The following is a 19,084-nucleotide window of genomic DNA, read 5'->3' as shown; positions in this document are numbered from 1 at the left end:
TTGTCTTTTATTGGTAACTCAATTGGGATTCCTTCCTTTGTACGAGTAAGACTTCAGTTCTGCTTGGAGGGCCGTTTTGGTTTTCCTGCACTCTTGGTTGAACCAACCTTGTTGGTTTTGTTTAGGTTAAGCTTCACTTCCTGGATAGAAAAGGTTATAACCTATTCACAAATGAGTTGTAAAAGTCAAGCAGTGAGAGGGCCACGTTGGCCTTCGAGTATTCCTCGAAGAGTGGGAGCATCTTCGCATATATAGATGATAACACTGTAGGATCAAAAGGGTAAGACCACCTGCCAGATTTTAGATTTTGGCAGGTAGATCTGGCCTAGAGTGTTGGTGTTACAGAGTTTGAACATTTACACAATTAGCAGATGTGTAGAATGTAGCAATGAATGGGTCATGGTCACTTTCCAAATGTTCAGAAACTCAGAAGTAATTGATCAGGTCCCATTGGTTCACATTTATCAAAATGTAGTCAATTAGACTATGCTTATTATGAGTATGGAACGTTGAGTGTGCCGGAGAGTGATCGTGGAAACATCCATTACAGGGTCCTAGCCCATAAGAGTGAGCGATCTCTAAGACAGAGTTTGTTAGCAGATGTTTGCATACAGGAGGGTGGGCGTGAAGGTCTGGAATACCCCAATGGGCCATCCTGTACGGCAAGGTTGGCTGAAAACTGGTTCAGGAATTGAAGTTGACAGTTATAACCGACCTGCAGTATCAGGGCACTGTTGGATACCATATCAGTGGATCAGGTACGATAGCTAATGCCTAGCAAAGCTCAAAAATTGCTTGTCAATTTGTTCATGAGTAACTGTTCAAAATAAGGGCAGTTAGACCCCCTCCAAAGGCAAGCACCACACATAAAAGATCAGGGGACTCTAATTCACTTGGTTTGCATAATAGCCCAAGGCTAACATGGACCCAAATCCTAATTCTTCTTTAGGCCGTCCTTTATTTGCTTTTTGGGCTGGGCAGAAATAAGTATGATAGTAGGGTTTATGGATAGGTTTAGTCAGCCAGGCTTCCAGGAAGCAGATGATTTTGCTTCGGACTGAATTTGTGCGAATTGGGGTACGAGTTCTTACTGGCCAACCCACTGACGTTCAAAGAGACAATGGACACTAAGTCCTCTTTACTTATTAATTGGATAATATCCCCTTCCGAGAGCGAGAGAGTATGGGTGGCAAAAGAGGGTCACTGTCTCACTTCAGGCCTACTATTGGTCGGGGGTCTTTTGGAGAAGTACAGACTGTGTTTTCCTTTTTTGGCTCACCTGTAAGATCAATAAGGTCCCCAGTAGTCGGGTTTGTGCTTTCCGATCAGCCTCCTGTGAGGCAGAGGGAAGAGGTCTCAAAATGATAGGTGAGCCTCACAATTATAGGTCTTAAAATGATTTGAGGTCTCAAAACGATAGGCGGTAAAGTGTGTAATTCAATTAAGCAATAAACCCAGAGCGGGGGGGTGGGGCATTACCAGTCTGGTAATGCTGCCCCTCCAAGGGGTTTATTGCTACTAGTACCACGGCACATTGTATGGGGATGCTAATAGTGATTTTATCTTGTGTTGAGAAATGATGTGTTCGCCGTTTCTCAGCTCGAGATAAAAACTACAAATGAAGATAGCCACCATGGATCTACATGTAGTCCCTTCTCCCTTTCCATGGCGGCCATTGCTGGGTCAGGGATGCGCCGCAAACACCAGTGTTCCTGGTACCTTCAAGGGATGCAAATCGCAAGGGAAGTGGGGTTGGAGGGTTGGAAATGTGGAAAGTGGGGGTGTGGGTAATGGGCAGGGAGTGGGAAGGGAGACCACACTTATTGTTTCCCACTCTGAGGAAGTTCAGAGCGGGGTCTTTACTGGTGTGGTAAATGCCCATTCTGAGCCTTTTCTTTGGCTGGGAGGCCCCCTCTGCCATGTACCAATTGATATAAGACCTTGTACTAGATGTTCTCGGGTGAGTACCAACTGAATATAGTCATAGTTAGGGTTGTTAGGATCTGCAAAAAAAATGGCTCTGATAATATCAGAGTGTATAACTGATATGCAGCGCTTGTAGTGACCCAACCAATGGGTTACTTTATAAATTAAGGATTGTGGGTGTTTGGCTAATCCTCTCTTAGATTTCTAGACATTCATCATATACTCTGAAAGGGCCTCACCTTGTCGCTTGGCAGGAATAGGATCTGTATTAGGTGCTGTCAAAGTCTTATTAAGGATGAGTTTGAGCTAGGTAATCGTGGGGGGGTTAATATAGGCAGTCCATGGGCCTCAGACCCTCTTAGACCTCTGGTTGATATTTTAGCACTTGACGGACATGCATCATTTGTTTTTGAAAGGAACGATCATTGGGGGCTCAGTATTGACAGCCCATAGGGACTGTATCAAATTGGATTTGTTAATATAATGTACATTTGGCGCGGGGGTTAGCAAATGGTTATGTTGGGACACTTTAGAAGGATCTTTGGAGCTAGGGGGATTGTCCAAGTTAAAATCTGTTGCTGACCCAGGGATCACTTGTTTCGCCAGCTGGCTTAGTATAATTGATGATTGTGATTTCATTTAATCCATATTAGTTTTACGGTTGTGTAACAAAGCTTTGCATTTGTGCAACAATTACAATTTGCAGGCTCCTTTGGTACTGTGTGGTCAGAATCCTTTAAGGTGGGTGATGGGGTAATATTTAATAAAATGGGCAAATCTGAACCTGGTTCGGGGGTCTTCAAATGAAGGTGAGATGAGATGACAGGGATGACTACCAGGGTGGATTATCCCAATAAGCTAATTACATGATCATTGGAGGACTTTTGGGAAGGAAGGAATATTTTGGGCACAGTTATTTCAAATGTACGCCCCTCTTATTGGACTGTGCCTCTGTGATCTCTTTCATGCCAGGGGCCAGAAATTCCTTCGTAACATGGACAGGAGCTTTCGAAAGAAGGTGCATAGTATCGTTAGTCAGCGGTGGCCCCCTGTGGCTTAACTGACAAGTTTGGACTTCTACTTGTAAAGCTAATCGGTATCATAACCCTTGCGGCAAATAGCGGGGCATTCAGATCGGCTGCCATTTTTTTAAAATATAGAAGCTAAATTGCATATCTTTTAACAGTGTTTCGATTTCTGAGTAGATCTGTTGTCTAAATGCTGCTGGATTCTTGCAAAATTATTGTTAGATCTATTTATTAACCCCTGGCAATTTTGATTAGAGAAGTCCCGGACATTAGGGGAATTTAGAATGGCACATGTACTTTGAAAGTCCTACTCTATTTAGATTACTTTTTAGTACAACTCTAACACAGGGTGTTCTTAGCATTCATACCACCCTAGGTTTCATTGTATCTGATTGTATTAATTTGTTTTACTGATTCTGTTGATTTCCTTTTAGACACTGGGCCGCTCCTATGCCGGGGGTGGTTGACGTTATGACTTTTTCCTACTTTGCTAACTCACATTTCTATTTATTTTTATTTCTGTTAAGTATTTGTTCTAATTAATCTTGGTTTCTTGTGTGCCGTTCTCATGGCAGAAGGGTGCCTGGCCTTTTGAGTGCACCAGGGGCTTGTGCTCAGTAGTCTCTGTTTTCCTTTTGTCTTACTTGCACGCACAGTCCACACACACGGGGTAATTCATGGAATTTCGCACAAAAGTGGCGCACGCGGCTGGCGCACAGTGTTCCCGTGCGATAGACTGCGCCAGCCGCGTGCGCTTAAATCCATTTCCACGCACAGCATATTCATGGATTCCAGCTACCAAAACCAGCCGTGGCGCACAGTGGCGCAGCGACCCTGCAGCAGCGCCAGTCACGCCCCCAAGAACACCCCTCGCGCAGGGAAAAGCCATCAACATCCCCAATCCAGCGCAAAGTGCTGCGCTAACCCTGTACCAGCACGGCAAGCGGGGAACGTGTATCACTGTGGATCGCAGGAAGTTTCACACGCGACTGGCCCTGTGCGAGCGGGTTAAGTGTATTACTGGGGTGCGCGGGAAGTTTCACACGCGATTTTAGCAGGGTACGTGTATTACTGCGGTGCGCGGGAAGTTTCACATGCAATTTCAGCAGGGTACGTGTATTACTGGGGTGCGCGGGAAGTTTCACACGTGATTTCAGCAGGGTACGTGTATTTCAGGGGTGCGTGGGAAGTTTCACACACGATTTCAGCAGGGTACGTGTATTACTGGGGTGCGCGGGAAGTTTCACACGCGATTGGGCCTGTGCGAGCGGGGTACGTGTATTACTGGGGTGCGCGGGAAGTTTCACATGTGATTTCAGCAGGGTACGTGTATTACTGGGGTGCGTGGGAAGTTTCACACGCGATTTCAGGAGGGTACGTGTATTACTGGGGTGCGCGGGAAGTTTCACACACGATTGGCCCTGTGCGAGCAGGGTACGTGTATTACTGGGGTGCACGGCAAGTTTCACATGCGATTTCAGCAGGGTACGTGTATTACTGGGGTGCGCGGGAAGTTTCACACGCGATTTCAGCAGGGTACGTGTATTACTGGGGTGCGCGGGAAGTTTCACACGCGTTTTCAGCAGGGTACATGTAATACTGGGGTGCGTGGGAAGTTTCACACGTGATTTCAGCATGGTACGTGTATTACTAGGGTGCGCGGGAAGTTTCACACGCGATTTCAGCAGGGTACGTGTATTACTGGGCTGCACGGGAAGTTTCACACACGATTGCAGCAGGGTAGGTGTATTACTGGGGTGCGTGGGAAGTTTCACACGCGATTGGCCCTGTGCGAGCGAGGTACGTGTATTACTGGGGTGCGTCGGAAGTTTCACACGCGATTTCAGCAGGGTACGTGTATTACTGGGGTGCGTGGGAAGTTTCACACGTGATTTCAGCAGGGTACGTGTATTACTGGGCTGCACGGGAAGTTTCACACGCGATTAGCCCTGTGCGAGCGGGATACGTGTATTACTGGGGTGTGCGGGAAGTGTCACACGCAATTTCAGCAGGGTACGTGTATTACTGGGGTGCGCGGGAAGTTTCACATGCAATTTCAGCAGGGTACGTGTATTACTGGGCTGCGCGGGAAGTTTCACACACGATTGGCCCTGTGCGAACGGGGTACGTGTATTACTGGTGTGCGTGGGAAGTTTCACATGCGATTTCAGCAGGGTATGTGTATTACTGGGGTGCGCGGGAAGTTTCACACGCGATTTCAGCAGGGTACGTGTATTACTGGGCTGCGCGGGAAGTTTCACACGCGATTTCAGCAGGGTACGTGTATTTCGGGGGTGCCGGGGAGTCCTACACGTGATTTGGCAGTGTGGGTCCTCCCAGGTGTTCCCTGTACTCCCTCCATGGCCCCTGCAGGCAGCCCACACCACAGGGGACTACCCTGCACCCCTGGTCATGTCCCGCAGGCAGCCCACCCAACATGGACATGCCCCCCAGCAAAGGCACATGTCTCCTTGCACTACTGACCACCAATTCATGTCCCCTTGCACCCCCACCCCCCAGCAGTGTGGGGCACCTTCCATCAGGCCCCCACTCATGTCCCACTCATGTCCCCCTGCACCCCCAGCCCCCAGCAGTGCAGGGCACCTGCCAGCAGGCCCCCACTCATGTCCCACTCATGTCCCCCTGCACCCCCACCCCCCAGCAGTGCTGGGCACCTGCCAGCAGGCCCCCACTCATGTCCCCCAGCCAACACGTCATCACAATCTAGATCCCTGGCCCTTATGGGCAGCCTCCACATGCCAAACACCCACCCAAGTATTGCATCCACCCACTTAGAAATGCCAATTACATGATACAACCCCAATGGCAAGTATGTACATGAACACATGTCCCTCACATACACACAATGGGTGTAAGTGAATGTCAAAACCCATATCATGATATGCATGAAACCAATGAGATGATACTACACATTGAACTTTGATGAAAAAAATGTATTAAAAGCAACATAAATGGAATTAAAAATAAACAAACGACAATGGGAATTAAAAAGCAGCATGTCCGTAAAATAATGAAAAACCACAAATCATAATCCAAAGGAAAGGTGTCCAAAGTCACAGTCCAAAAAAGTAAATCCAAGGGAAAAACAAAACCGGAAACCATTGCTCCATGGGTAAATCCAAAAAAAAAGTATAATCCAAGAGTCAACTATATACAGATAAACAATCCAGGGTCCATGATCCCAACTGAAGAAATGAAACCTATCTAAAAATACTACCTAATAAAAAAACTATATACAAAAATGTGGTCCATTGTCCAAAAGGTCCAAAATAAATAAAAAAAGTCCCGGGAGGATAGCTCAGCGGCAGCGTGCGCGTCTTGGAAGCAAGACGACACGAAGCAACAACAGGTTCGATTCCCGGGTCCGCGCTTAGAAACCTCTGGGTGCTTAAGCGCGTTATAAATAGTAACGAAGACAAAAAAAAAAAACAACACAATTACGCAACTAGAAAAACAAACAATTACTGTAACAGCGCCTCGATGCCTGCGGGCTGTGTGAGCGCTTTATAAATGTAAAATAAATAAAATAAATAAACTAAGTACATAACTATTTACAAGGGCAACGGGCTAGTCTGACGGCTCACTGGTTGATGTCATGGGCCAGGGCATCATCGAACTCCTGTTCAATGGCTTGGAGGCGGGCATGTTCCCTGGCCCCGAGGTCTCACAGGGATAATGCAGTGTCCAGCTCCAACTCCCTGCGAATACCCTTGAGGCACTCAGCCCGTCTCAGCGCCCTATGCATGGAGTTCTCCGCCCTGACCATTGTGAGCCGTTCCTCCTCTGCCCGCTGCCGCTCCGCACCTATCTGCTGGCCCAACCACTCCCACACGGAAGACACTCCCATTCCAGGGTTCTCCTGCCCTCCGGCCGATGCCTGCCCCCTGATGTTGATGGCCCCGAGCCATGATGCCTCCCACGTCGAGCCTGCCGCTGCCTCCGACGCAACTGCCTGTGCCAGCACGACGGCATCCAGGCTAATGGAATCCACCGACGCCATCGTGCACGTGCCCTGCCCGATGATGCCGTCACATCCTCCATCTGCTGGGGTCCAGTTGCTGGTGTGTCCACCCCCGCTGGACCTCCGACTCCCGACTGTGGCAAGGATGGGATCCCCACCGAGTTGACTGCGTTGGTCGGGGCAGGTCCACAGGGGGCCCTGGTGGCATCTGGGCCGGAAGACGGCATGGAGAACGACTGGCGCATAGCCTCCACAGAGGAGGAGAGGGTCGCCAGAGTGGCGGACACATGTACGAAACCCCCGACCACGGCCGCTCCCAACTGGGCCACGTTGCCACGGTGCTCTTCATGATGAGGTGCGTGCTCCCCCCGGGAAGCATGCACGTCATCACGAATGACACCCGTGCGCAACGCGACACCAATCAGGACCTTCTCCATACGGCCAGGGGTCCCCTCGTCCGCAGCTGGAGGGGAGTCAGATGACATGGACATCCCCCCTACCTGCGGACGGGCCTGGGATGGGGCATCCCTGCTGGTGCATGGTGGTGCAGTCACAGTGTCAGGGACAGTGACATGCACAGGCCCCTCCACAGCGACCTGTGCTGCCTCCTGCCCCTGCCCCTGGACTGCACCACTTGCACCAGCAGGGATGCCCCCACCAGGCCCCATGTGCGGTTCAGTAGCGGCCTCCTCCTCCTCTGTGGAAACCACCAACCTGGATGGCTCCACCCTGTCTTCCTCCGTTGCAAGCCCCTGTGGGGGCTCACCCACCCCTTCTGCTGCAGCCGTGCGGGCATCCCCGCCGCTTTGCTCCACAGCGCCGTATCCGCCCTTTTCTTCACTTTGCGCTCTGTAGAGGGAGACATAGAACACAAGCATCAGGGTACTGTACAATGGTCCCCTAGACAGGAAGCAATAGCAGATGAGTGGCACTGTCAAAGATCACTTCCATCATGTCCCTCCACAACACATGGGTCAGTGCAGGCAAAACACATGCAGTAACAGGCATGGCGCATGCTATGGACATTAGCAAACATGTCCAAGGGTCTCTTGAAACATACAATGTTGTTTTGGAACTCACATGCATCATGGGTCATGCCTATCACATGCACACACTTCACCGTACTTTCATCCATCTGCACTCGTACACCCCAGACACAGTGGATGCAAGGAAAACTAGGCTGCATCAGTGATTCTGAACATTGTCACAGACATGTGTCATGCATCCATGGCATTCACAAGTCACAGACACGCAGGTCAGACACACAGACATGGACACACATGGCATCAGCACCCATCCCTCACCCCCACCCATCTCCAGGAACAGAGACTGGCATGCTCTCATGGATCGATTCCGCATAGGGCTCCCCATGTTGCATTTAAACACATACACCAACCGTGTGCCTCACACATTACTGGTCTCACATGCATGACCATGATGTCCCTGCACACACACATGCGTACATGGCCTATGTCACACATACAGGCAAGTATCAGACAACCAGCACATTGCAACATGCCCTGTCTCACACAGCAATGCTTGGCCACTTACCGCTCGACTCCAGACGGGTCTGCCTCTCAAGGATCTGGGCATGGAGCGTTGGGCGTACGCGTTCCAGGACCCTCATCTGGATGGTACACCTGCTGCCCCGGCCCCCCTCCACGAGGCGCCGGGCCTTCATTGAGGGTCCTGGACCTCAAGTCCTCCCAGCGCTTCTTGACTTGCTTGATGTTGCGGGTTGCCACCCCCTCCATATTGATGGCAACCACAAAGTCGTCCCAGATCCTGTCCCGTCCTTCCTTGTCGACGCGTGATGATCCGAAGAGGGCATCAGAATGCCCCAGGACAAGCTCCACCAGGACACCAACTTCCTTCTGACTGAAGCTGGTGGCCCTCTGCCCCTCTGGCTGGGGGTCGCCAGTGGTCTCGGATGGTGTTTGCCCCGACATGGCGACCCCCGAGGCTGGCGTGGGTGGGCAACTGGGTCCTGGGGCTGGGCTGTGGAGCGATGGTATCCCAGTCGGGAGTCTTCTGTTCCAGCAAGGGTGGACACAGCAACTGAAATGGCAGGGCATGGTGGTGGCAGGCAGGCAGCAGCAGATGGCTCGTGGGAGGCTGCTCGGGGCTCTGGGGGGCAGTAATTCGGCTTTTTGGGCAGGAGCTTGGTCTTCCGTGTGCTTACGCGAGGCCAGCTTGATACGGAGTGATTTGGCACGTGAAAATTCTGCACGTCAGCATGTAATTCGAGGAAAGGCCCTAAGCGCGTCAGCACGCACACGCGATTCCATTGGACCAAAGGCCCTTAGCACGTAAGCACGTCTGTGACGTATCACGCACGGGCGTTGCCCTGGCAGGGCTTGAAGATCCCACGTGGATTTCCATTGCTCTGTACGTGCTTTTCGTGGGGTGCGGTGCGTGTGTTTTGCAGGCGTTGGGGTTCACACGCTATTACTTCACAGCGGGTGGGTGTTGGCTACACGTTCTTCTACACGCAAGGCAGACGGTGAGTGGTACCCTACTCCCCCAGGCCCGATCGCGTGTAAAACCACCCGCGAGCCCCTGAAATACACGTACCCCGCTCCCCCAGGCCCGATCGCGTGTGAAAACACCTGCGCACCCCTGAAATACACGTACCCCGCTCCCCCAGGCCAGATCGCGTGTGAAAACACCTGCGCACCCCTGAAATACATGTACCCCGCTCCCCCAGGCCCGATTACGTGTAAACCACCCGCGAGCCCCTGAAATACACGTACCTGCTCCCCCAGGCCAATTGCGTGTAAAACTTCTCGCGCACCCCTGAAATACACGTACCCAGGCCAATCGCATGTGAAACTTCTCGCGTACTCCTGAAATACACATACCCAGGCGAATCGCGTGTGAAACTTCTCGCGCACCCCTGAAATAAATGTACCCAGGCCAATCGCGTGTAAAACTTCTCGCGCACCCCTGAAATACACGTACCCAGGCCAATCACGTGTAAAACTTCTCACGCACCCCTGAAATACAAGTACCCAGGACAATCGCGTCTAAAACTTCTCACGCACCCCTGAAATACACGTACCCAGGCCAATTGCGTGTGAAACTTCTCACGAGCCCCTGAAATACACGTACCCCGCTCCCCCAGGCCCGATCGCGTGTTAAACTTCACGCGCACCCATGAAATACACGCACACGCTATTATTCACACAGCGGGTGTCCGTGTTTGTTGCGTACCCCTTTCCATTTCATTTGTCCTAGAGGGCCACAGTATGGGACTTTCATCAGAGCTGCATATACGTGCTTTTTGTTAGCGCACATTTTGGCGCACATTTCTTTCAGGTGCAGGGACGCTACTGCCTGCTTTCGTGTGGCGGACGTGTATGGGCCTGTGCGCGTCTTTGCCCGTGCGCTGGTTTGCCCTATTCGATTCCATGAATATGTGTTGTAGGCGAGTGTGTGGGCGTTCCGCGCACTTGCCTCCTATACTTCCCCCGTGACGGCCATATTTTCATGAGTTGTTCCCCATTCTGCGTGTCACGCCCCGTGTTCCGCCTACTTTTGTTATGTGCGCCGCGCTATGTGCGATTTCGCTGTGGCTGTGGTGCGCGCCGTTAGATGACCTGTGCGCCGGCGTGCGCCACGCACTTTTTCAGCGCACATCCAATAAGTTGGACATTACTTTGGAACTCATTTTTCTGCCGATTCTGTGACTAATATTTTTCTGGCTTTTCCAGTAACCTGGACAGACCATTTGATTGTCCCATTTGCAGTTGCGATCCAGGATTCTTGAACTGCAACTACATTGCAGGACGTCTTGAAATGCAACTGGCGCTCGGTCACCAACAATGACACCATTGCACCAATCACCAAACAATGTAGTAATGGCCATGCTATTGACCTATCTTTTCTTACTCAGGTATTTACCTCTACTTCCTAATGTCTTGCCCCCCTTCAATCTTCTCAGTGTTCTGGCCGACACCCACAACCTTGGTTTGATGAAGGTCTTAAATTTCCTCGCTTGGAAAGGAGAAAAGCTGAATTCAAGTGGCATCCAATTTACAGCCAGAAGGACAAGGTCCTACTTAATCGAATTACTTTATACTATCACAATTCCATTCGGAAAGCCAAACACACATTCTTCATGGCAAAGTGGAAGGTGCCCTTAATCAACCAAGGTGTTGTAGTCCCTTGTGCTTTTGCTTTCATTCAATCCCAATTCCTTCACTGGTGTTGTTCCTTCTCAACCACTCTGTGATTCCTTGTCAGGCTTTTTTGCACAGATAATCGTTCAAATCTGTAAGAAAAGGTCATCCTCAGGACTAGGGACAGGCAAGTCTACTCCAGTTACTCAATCTGTTGGACATGTCCAATCCTGGTCCTCATTTCCTTTGTTTACCCCAGATGATATCCTAACTACCACTCTGAAATTACAATTGGCCTCACCTCTGGATCCGACCCCTTTAGGTGTTCTCAAAATTATTATGACAGCTATCTATCCCTGGGTTGCCCAGGCTGTGAATTCTTTGTTCATCTGGTATCATTCCAAAAGAATGAAAGCAGGCTCTGGTAATCCCCCTTTAAAAAAAACTCCCTTGACACTACCACTCCATATCATTTTCGTCCGATCTCTCTTTTGCCCTTCTTCATGAAGCTTCTAGAGTCTCTGATCTCTCCCTTGTTCAGTTCAATTGTAGAAGGTTTTGTTTCTTTACCCTTTTCGGTTTGGGTCCCGGCCGTGGCACGGAGAGTGTCTTGGTTTCATTGGTGGATGATTTTGCCCGGCTGTCCGATCGGGGCGATGTGGGTGCGCTGATTTTATTAGATCTGTCTGCAGCATTGGACACAGTCGACCATGCCTTCCTGTCTGTTGGAGCCCCTGGCCTCGGCTGTTCTCTCTGGTTTAGTCTTAGCCTGGTTTAAATCTTTCCTCTCTGACAGAGGCCAAATTCGTACTCTTCCCAGTTTCCGTTCTCAATCTTTCGGCTTTTCCTGTGGGTTCCCATAGTGCTCTGCATTGTCTCCCACTTTATTTAATATCTATCTCCAACCTCTAGTCAAGCTCATCAACTCCCATGGCCTCTGTTGCTACTCCTATGCTGATGACACTCAGATTATCGCACAGGTTAATTTTTCCTTGCCTGATATTCTTGCCCCATTTAGGGGTTGCTTGGAGGCTGTGGGGTGTTGGATGGGCAACAATTGGCTCAAATTGAATGGAAACAAGACAGAGGCTCTGGTGGTGGGCACGCCTGTGGCCACTGCCCTGTGGACTCCCTCATGTTGGCCTCCTGCATTGACCCTTTTTGACACCTATGCCTGTCATCAAAGATCTAGACATTAAGATCTCTGCTTTCTCTTCGGAGGCCGAGGTCAGTGCCATCTGCCAAGTTGGCCAACTCCATCTGAGGATCCTCCTCAAGGTCTTGTCCTTGCTTCCTGCTCATCTTAATGCCTTTGTGGTTGCATCACTTTTCTTGAGTTATCTTTATTATTGTAATTCCCTTCACTTGGCCCAAGCCGTTGTATCTTATTCATCGATTGCAACTTCATCAGAATCTGGCACCTTCTATAGTTCTCATATTTCTCCTGCGCTTCAGTCTTTTCACTGGCTCATGGGGGTGGAGTAGATTGAATTTAAGTCCTTATGTTTGGTTCTTCTGGCCTTCTACGGACAGAGAGCTGAATACCCGCAAGTTCAATGTTGTCCACATATCCCTGGGCGTACTTTAAATTCTCACGATGCCCACCTCATTTCCCTCCTTTGCCTTAGGATCTCGAGGCAGGGCAGCTGGACGTTTTCTGTGGTCTCAGCAAAACTTTGCGATGCATTACCACTAGCGCTCAACTGAGAACCATCGTCTATTTAGACATTCCCTGGAAACTCTTCTGTTCTAGACAGTTCTTGGCCCAGACCTTACCTGTTTTGTTCTAGAGCCAAGATACCTCTGGGTGTTTGTGCACTTTACAATTGTGAATAACATAACACTGCCTTTGTTAAATTAATTTGGAACAGTCTCAGATTGAAAACAAAACCCCAAAAACTGAGTTTTTCCCAGAACAGCTTTATGCTATAGAGGTTTATTTGGGGAAACTCACAATACATGGGCCAATAATGGTTTTAGATATTTATGTATTCAGATAACCAGAGATATTAACCAGCTTGTGGGTGAAAGTTAATGCCATTAAAATAAACCTCCTCCCTAAATTATTGTATCTAGTTAGTATGTTTACATTTGTGCTACCAGCGAAAGTAATATCGGAAATACATACAGTATTTATCAATTTGTTTGTGGGGAGTGGGTGTGAAGGCAAACATCCTGTTGGATGTTCTTAAAAGCCCTGTTCAGAAAGGAGGATTCAGGTATCCCAATTTCAAAATGAATGATAGGGCATAAACCTTGCATGTGCTGCACTTTTGGTTCAGTGAAGAACATCTCTACTGAGTTGTGGTTCCACGTACAGGGCATAGGAGTACATTTAAGACATAGCAGGCAAGTTACATTGATAGACATTCACTGGCATCCTCTCTGTCAACCCATCTTCTCAAATGACATTCACAGAACCATTCAGAACAAAACATTCTCACATACAGCATTCCATGTCAGTCACTCACAGCATTCCATGCATGCATGGCATCATGGTGCAGGGAATGACAAGACACAACAATAAACTATTATATATGTAGAGAAAGCTTCCTTTTGCTACATCACCACCAATGAGTGGGCAGGTAATAATGGAATGTAGAAGCAGTAAACAACTTAGAGGTGAGGAGTACCTTCTTTCTAAGGATTAATTCCTCTGGAAGAACCCTGCATTGGCAATCAATAATCACATGCTCTACTTTAAATCGTATAAAAAAGCAGGGATTTGGAAACAAGGCCAAGTTTGTGATGGCAATAATTTGTAATACTTTGACACTGGAAAAGTAATACCAAGCCCTCTGTTGAGGATTGGTCAGAAAGCTGAATAACCCTTTCAGCAAGAGTTTCATTTCAGATTAAGGGCAAGACTAAGGACTATGGTGAGACGTGGGACATCTTTAATGAACTGTATATATGATTTTCATGGTTTTGCCTTAGTGACGCCTTTTTTATTTTTTTTTTATCTTTTCCCTTCTACTATTTTCCATACTTTTTAGATTATGAATGCTGATTCTATTTTTGTATTTTATGTTTCTGGAAATTAAATAAAATATTTAATTTTGTTTTAAAAAAAATAAATAATTACATGCCAAAAGTCTCAAATACCTTCTTTCAAAATGCATCATGGACTATCCTGATAGTAAAAGAAGACCTGCAGAAGCTGTGCGATCAATTACTTTAATGGTTTTAATCTGTGGGTTGCCCTATATCAGGGTTCTATGACACCTGGCTCTCCTGATGTTTTGAACACCTACTCACCTTTGCCCTAGCCAGAATAGTTAATGGTGGGGCGTCTTGGGAGTCATAGCCCAACACAACTGGAGATATGCAAGTTGCAGACCGCTGCCTTAGCTAGAACAAGGAATCTTGTAATAATTGCTAGGGTGCAATCAAATAGATCCTAGAAATTATTCAGTTTCCTATCCAAGTTGAAGTTGACAATTCCAGTTGAGACATACATGTAAGTTTCAAAGGTCTGTGCAATCTCACTCTGTCTAAATGATCATTAAAATTAGGAGAGCTCAGTGAGATTATTTGGCTAGGAAGGAGGTGGTTTCATCCTGGGATATAGTTAGGTTACTCTGTAGACCAAATAATGCTTCCATAGACATAGTATTATGAATCCCTTCAACAAGGCTTCCGTTAATGACACCAATAGAAATAATGGGTGGGTTGGCGGTGTTCCTTAGTGCGAGCTTAGCAATTCCCGTAGCTGAGTGATCAAAGACTCAATGCACCATGAGGGTAGCGCTACTCTCTAAAATTTAGTTTTCGTCATTTTAGTGTCCTCTACTTTTGGCAAAATAAAACATCATATAAATCCAATCGATAGCATTTTAAACACACTTGCTTGTGTGTGCCAAATATGTAAATGCCGCTCTGCAGGTTAAGCATTTAGTTAGTGGTTTTAGGGACGTTTGAAGGTGCATACTTTGCAGACATCTGCTTTGGAGGCAATGTAGGATGGATGTGGGAACTCACAACTAGTTGGTGAGCTCACATCTGGCTCCTCCACATTCCAAATTTATAGGATTTCCTCAAGCCTGCTGAGAGACCGTAAATGAAGGCTAAACTTCTCTTTTTTTTTTCTTTTTTTTTTTTTTTTTTTGTAAGTCACCAGAACTCGGAGCCTGTGGCTATTTTGAGAAGGTCCTTTTCTCAGACGTTATGGGCATGTTTTCCGCCCGGTTTCTCGTGGGCTCCTAACATCAGCTGTGCCAGGTCCCAGGGGCCTTGGCTGCAGGTTTTATGTATCTGTTCTGTGATTTCGCTCTGTGCCGCATATTTTTCTTTTTAAATTAGTTGGCAGTGCTTTCTCGTTGAATTCGGGGAAGGAATACATGTTGGATGAGAGGTGGCACCTTACTGTTGATTCTCACAGGTTTTGTGTCACATTTGTATGGAACTTGCACTTTTTGGTCTCATGATGCCTTCCCGTTAAGAGAGACCCCATTTAGGGAGGGCACAAATGCGCAACAACAACAGAGAGAGTGAAAAGCAACGGCCATCTTGGCCTTTCTGCCCATATCGTGGTCCCTCCTGAGCCTCTGTTGGAGGGCTGAATGCTGCTCTCATTGTGCTAAGCGCTTGATCGCCTTGTACACGCAGCTCATCGCCCCTTTATTTCTTGAAGTCTGGCATTAACACGCACAGGTCACCTATCCCAGTCCTTCCATGGTTGGCGATTGGTTGTCATATTTTTGGAATGTGAACTAGTTGAACGTAAGGATACACATAAGCTAATAATGGACACACGTCCAGGCCAGTGACTTCTTTGGCTTGTAATACCATTCCTCTATGACAGGCCCTGCACAGGCCATTTCTTTTTGATGCAGGATGCCAATATTGGGTGCATTCGAAGCAAAGGAACAGAAGATCATTGGCGTAGAGGTTCATATTCACACAGGAGTGAATGTGCCCCTGGACACCAAGAATGGAGATTAGTGTTGCATAATTTTAGTTGTCAGTGCAGGCTTAGCACATTCAAATAATTTTGTTTCCCAGTTCACTTGTAATGAATGGCTTTTAATTCGGGATGTTCTCACAGGGAAGTGGTGTATGAGTGCTTATGGCACGGCCTCCAAAAACGTCTCACCATTTTTTATTTTGCTGTCACCTCTAACAACATTGAAAGCGGTCAGAGGTGCGCCAGCATGTGTGCCAGGTGCAGAGGTAGGGGTCTAGGTGCACTAAGAGAAATTAGTGATGCCGAGTCGCAACATTTTCCAAGTTCTGCATGAAAGCCTCTGTCAGTATTCACATGATCCATTTCACCCTCCCCGTGTCCCCCATCTTTCTTAGAAAAGGGTGTTTCGTTTGACCAGCAGAGACTCAAGCTATGCCGCATACATATTCGCAGATGTAATTTTCCTTGCTGTCTTGCCCACAGGCAGATATTGTGTGTTGTGCAGCATTATAACTCTTTCTTTCTCTTCCAGGTCATCAATCTTTCATGGCTCCCTCCTGCAGTGTTCTGCATTGCCCCGTGGCTTGTACCTGCAGTAACAACATTGTGGACTGTCGTGGGAAAGGATTAACGGACATACCAACTAATCTCCCAGAGACCATAACCGAAATGTACGTAACAACGTCTGGCAATGGCCCCTTTTCATCTCTCTGTCAGCCTTTGCACAGACCAATCGGAAAATCAGTGTAACATGCAGAATGGCAATTACCATCTTACAGGCTTATGCATGCCTGTATATGTTGGTGATGTAAGTAAAGCACTAATCCCCATTTGAAATGAAGGCTTGGTGTACAGGTCTTTGATAAAATGGTCATGAAATCCCCATTACCTGGTTGTAAAAAAATGCGTTCAGAAAAGAAAGCTTATAAAGACCTGCGTTAGTATGTCAATGCTCCTGTACAAAAACACGACTCGTGGTTAATTATATTACTCTGGAATGCATGTTTTATTCTCCAAAGCTTATCTTTTTTTTAAATCACGGGAAGATATTTCTTCGTCTCGCGTTACTTTCCCCCCCTGACACGGCTAATTCGATCCCTTACTGACAAAGATGGTTAATACGTGTAAGCCCTTAAATGGTGAGGCTTTAGCCACTTTCCCTCTTTCGGGTGGGGGCTCGGGCCCCTGTGGTGCTCCTTACAAATAATGCACGTTCTGCCGAAGGTGAAAAAAGGAGGACGTTCCAAAGATTGAACTCCTCTGTATTTCTGCTCCCATAATGTTTGTTCTACAGAGGATGTAGGAAGCGTGCTACTTTAAGCTAGCCATCTTAGATGCATGGATCACTGATAGAGGAAATGCAATGTACGCAGAGCCGCCTCCATGCACAGACGCAGGGCTTTGAATGATTCCTTTATTGAGAGTCAGTGCTAAATGTTCAGAGCTAGGTGGTATGGTCAGATGTTCTCATACTGTAAATATAATGTGCTGCTTTTGTGATGACTCCAGTGTGGCCACAGTTTTGGCCTCTAGCCTTGTCTAGACGTTTAAGTAGATCAGAATGTAACACAAGGCGCTGCGCCTCCACCTTAAAACAGTAGTCTAAGTGTTTCTTTTGGGGTAAGTAAAAGCATCCACAAATGCCTACTGTCAGCAATTGCTGGGGAAAGGACTGTAACACCCAAGGGTCCCAATACTGTAAAGAAAAAGGGATCCCACTATTGCAATACGCTCAGTGGTTATGTTATTAAAGCTCATAGATCAATTAGCACAAGTGTACTTATTTATTATTAAATATGTGGTGAGAGTGGTGCCCAATAAGCCAACAACAACCAATTGGTGCACGTGCGTATAGTTTCGCCACAAAAACAGCTTGCGCTAGGCTTTAAAAATTAAGTTAAATAACCACTGGAACTTTAATGCACTGCCATTGGTCAGCATCATTGAGGAAAGCATGAGTCATCCTGCGTTTGGTGAAAACCGTGACATTCACACGGTACCTGCAAGATATTGGCCTTCGCTAACCCTTTAGTGGATACTCTGAAGGCTACCTCCCTCCCAGTAACAGTGAAACGTACTGTTTGATTGGTCCTTCCAGGTACATCACTTTGTTCAGCTTCCCATTCCCATAACCACCTGCCATTAGACACTTGTGGCCATGTGAACAGTTTGCTGGCTTAGGTCCACGTCCCCTCTATGTCCAAGTGCCCACAGGATTGTCTCGCTGCCTTGCTATTACAACACCCAGTGGTGTTTTAGCTGCTTCAGTCTGCCCGTGACGCGCAGCTTGACCTCCGCCATCCTCCTCCCTGGCCCACATGGTGGCGATCATGTGTTTTGGAGGAGGTCTCCCCGGGAATGACCCCTCCAAGGGACATCCCTGCTGAATGTGTTAGCTGAGGTGATTTTCTTCCCCTGCCTAGTGCTAATTATAAAAAAGGCCCTGCTGGCCACTAATACACAAAATGCATCCCTACCCCTGTGTTTCCCGGCAGAGTCTTTGTTCAGGGTGCGACTGTAATTTGTTTGTGTTCCTGTGTTTCTCTCACCCAGAGGGTACCCTGTCCTCCTTTACTTACTTTCAAAGGTGGTTGGTGCACCCGCCTACCTGGCGCTGAATCAGCACCTTTAATACAGAACCATTTGAACTCAGTCCCTGGCATATTGAACATTCGGAAAGCATTTGTGTTCGAGGACCTACGCTGCCTCTAGAAAAGTTGCCACTGATCGGCCTCTATGTTATCATGTGTGATTATTCAGTTGAGCATTACCCCTGCATCTTAGTTGGATGCATACATCAAACACGACGAGGCCTGCATCAGAGGACACAGAATGATCAGCATCTGAGAGCCAGTGTCAGGGTCAGCCCTAACAATAGTACCACCAGTGCAAAAAGAGATTTTGGGTTTTGTTTGCACAGAAGGCGGTGGATGATGGAATGTTACATCTATTGCAAGACTGCCAAATAGTAAAGACTGGGACTGCTTTGAATTGGGAATTGAGGAACTAGGCTGCATGCACAGAAAGGTGGGAGGAGTATATCTAGTTATGATGGATGTAAATCCACTTCCCTTTCCCTTTGACATAATTAGCCTTTTCAAGTATGGAGGCCCCAGACTGA

General features: G+C 47.7%; 1 protein-coding gene across 10 annotated transcripts in view; it reads left to right on the top strand.

The window, feature by feature from the left end:
• SLIT2 (slit guidance ligand 2) overlaps positions 1 to 19,084 on the top strand; it is a 715,126-nt gene that overhangs the window by 442,152 nt on the left and 253,890 nt on the right. For all 10 annotated transcript variants that reach the window (XM_069631891.1, XM_069631899.1, XM_069631897.1 and 7 more), the window contains exon 9: positions 16,496 to 16,634. In XM_069631891.1, coding sequence (XP_069487992.1) covers positions 16,496 to 16,634 — 139 coding nt within the window. The remainder of the gene's footprint in view (positions 1 to 16,495; positions 16,635 to 19,084) is intronic.

This window comes from Ambystoma mexicanum, chromosome 6q, assembly GCF_040938575.1.
Source record: "Ambystoma mexicanum isolate Mex_15411 chromosome 6q, UKY_AmexF1_1, whole genome shotgun sequence".
NCBI classification, from domain to species: domain Eukaryota; kingdom Metazoa; phylum Chordata; class Amphibia; order Caudata; family Ambystomatidae; genus Ambystoma; species Ambystoma mexicanum.
Note: the sequence above shows the minus strand (reverse complement) of the source record. Positions and strands in the feature narration are given on the sequence as shown.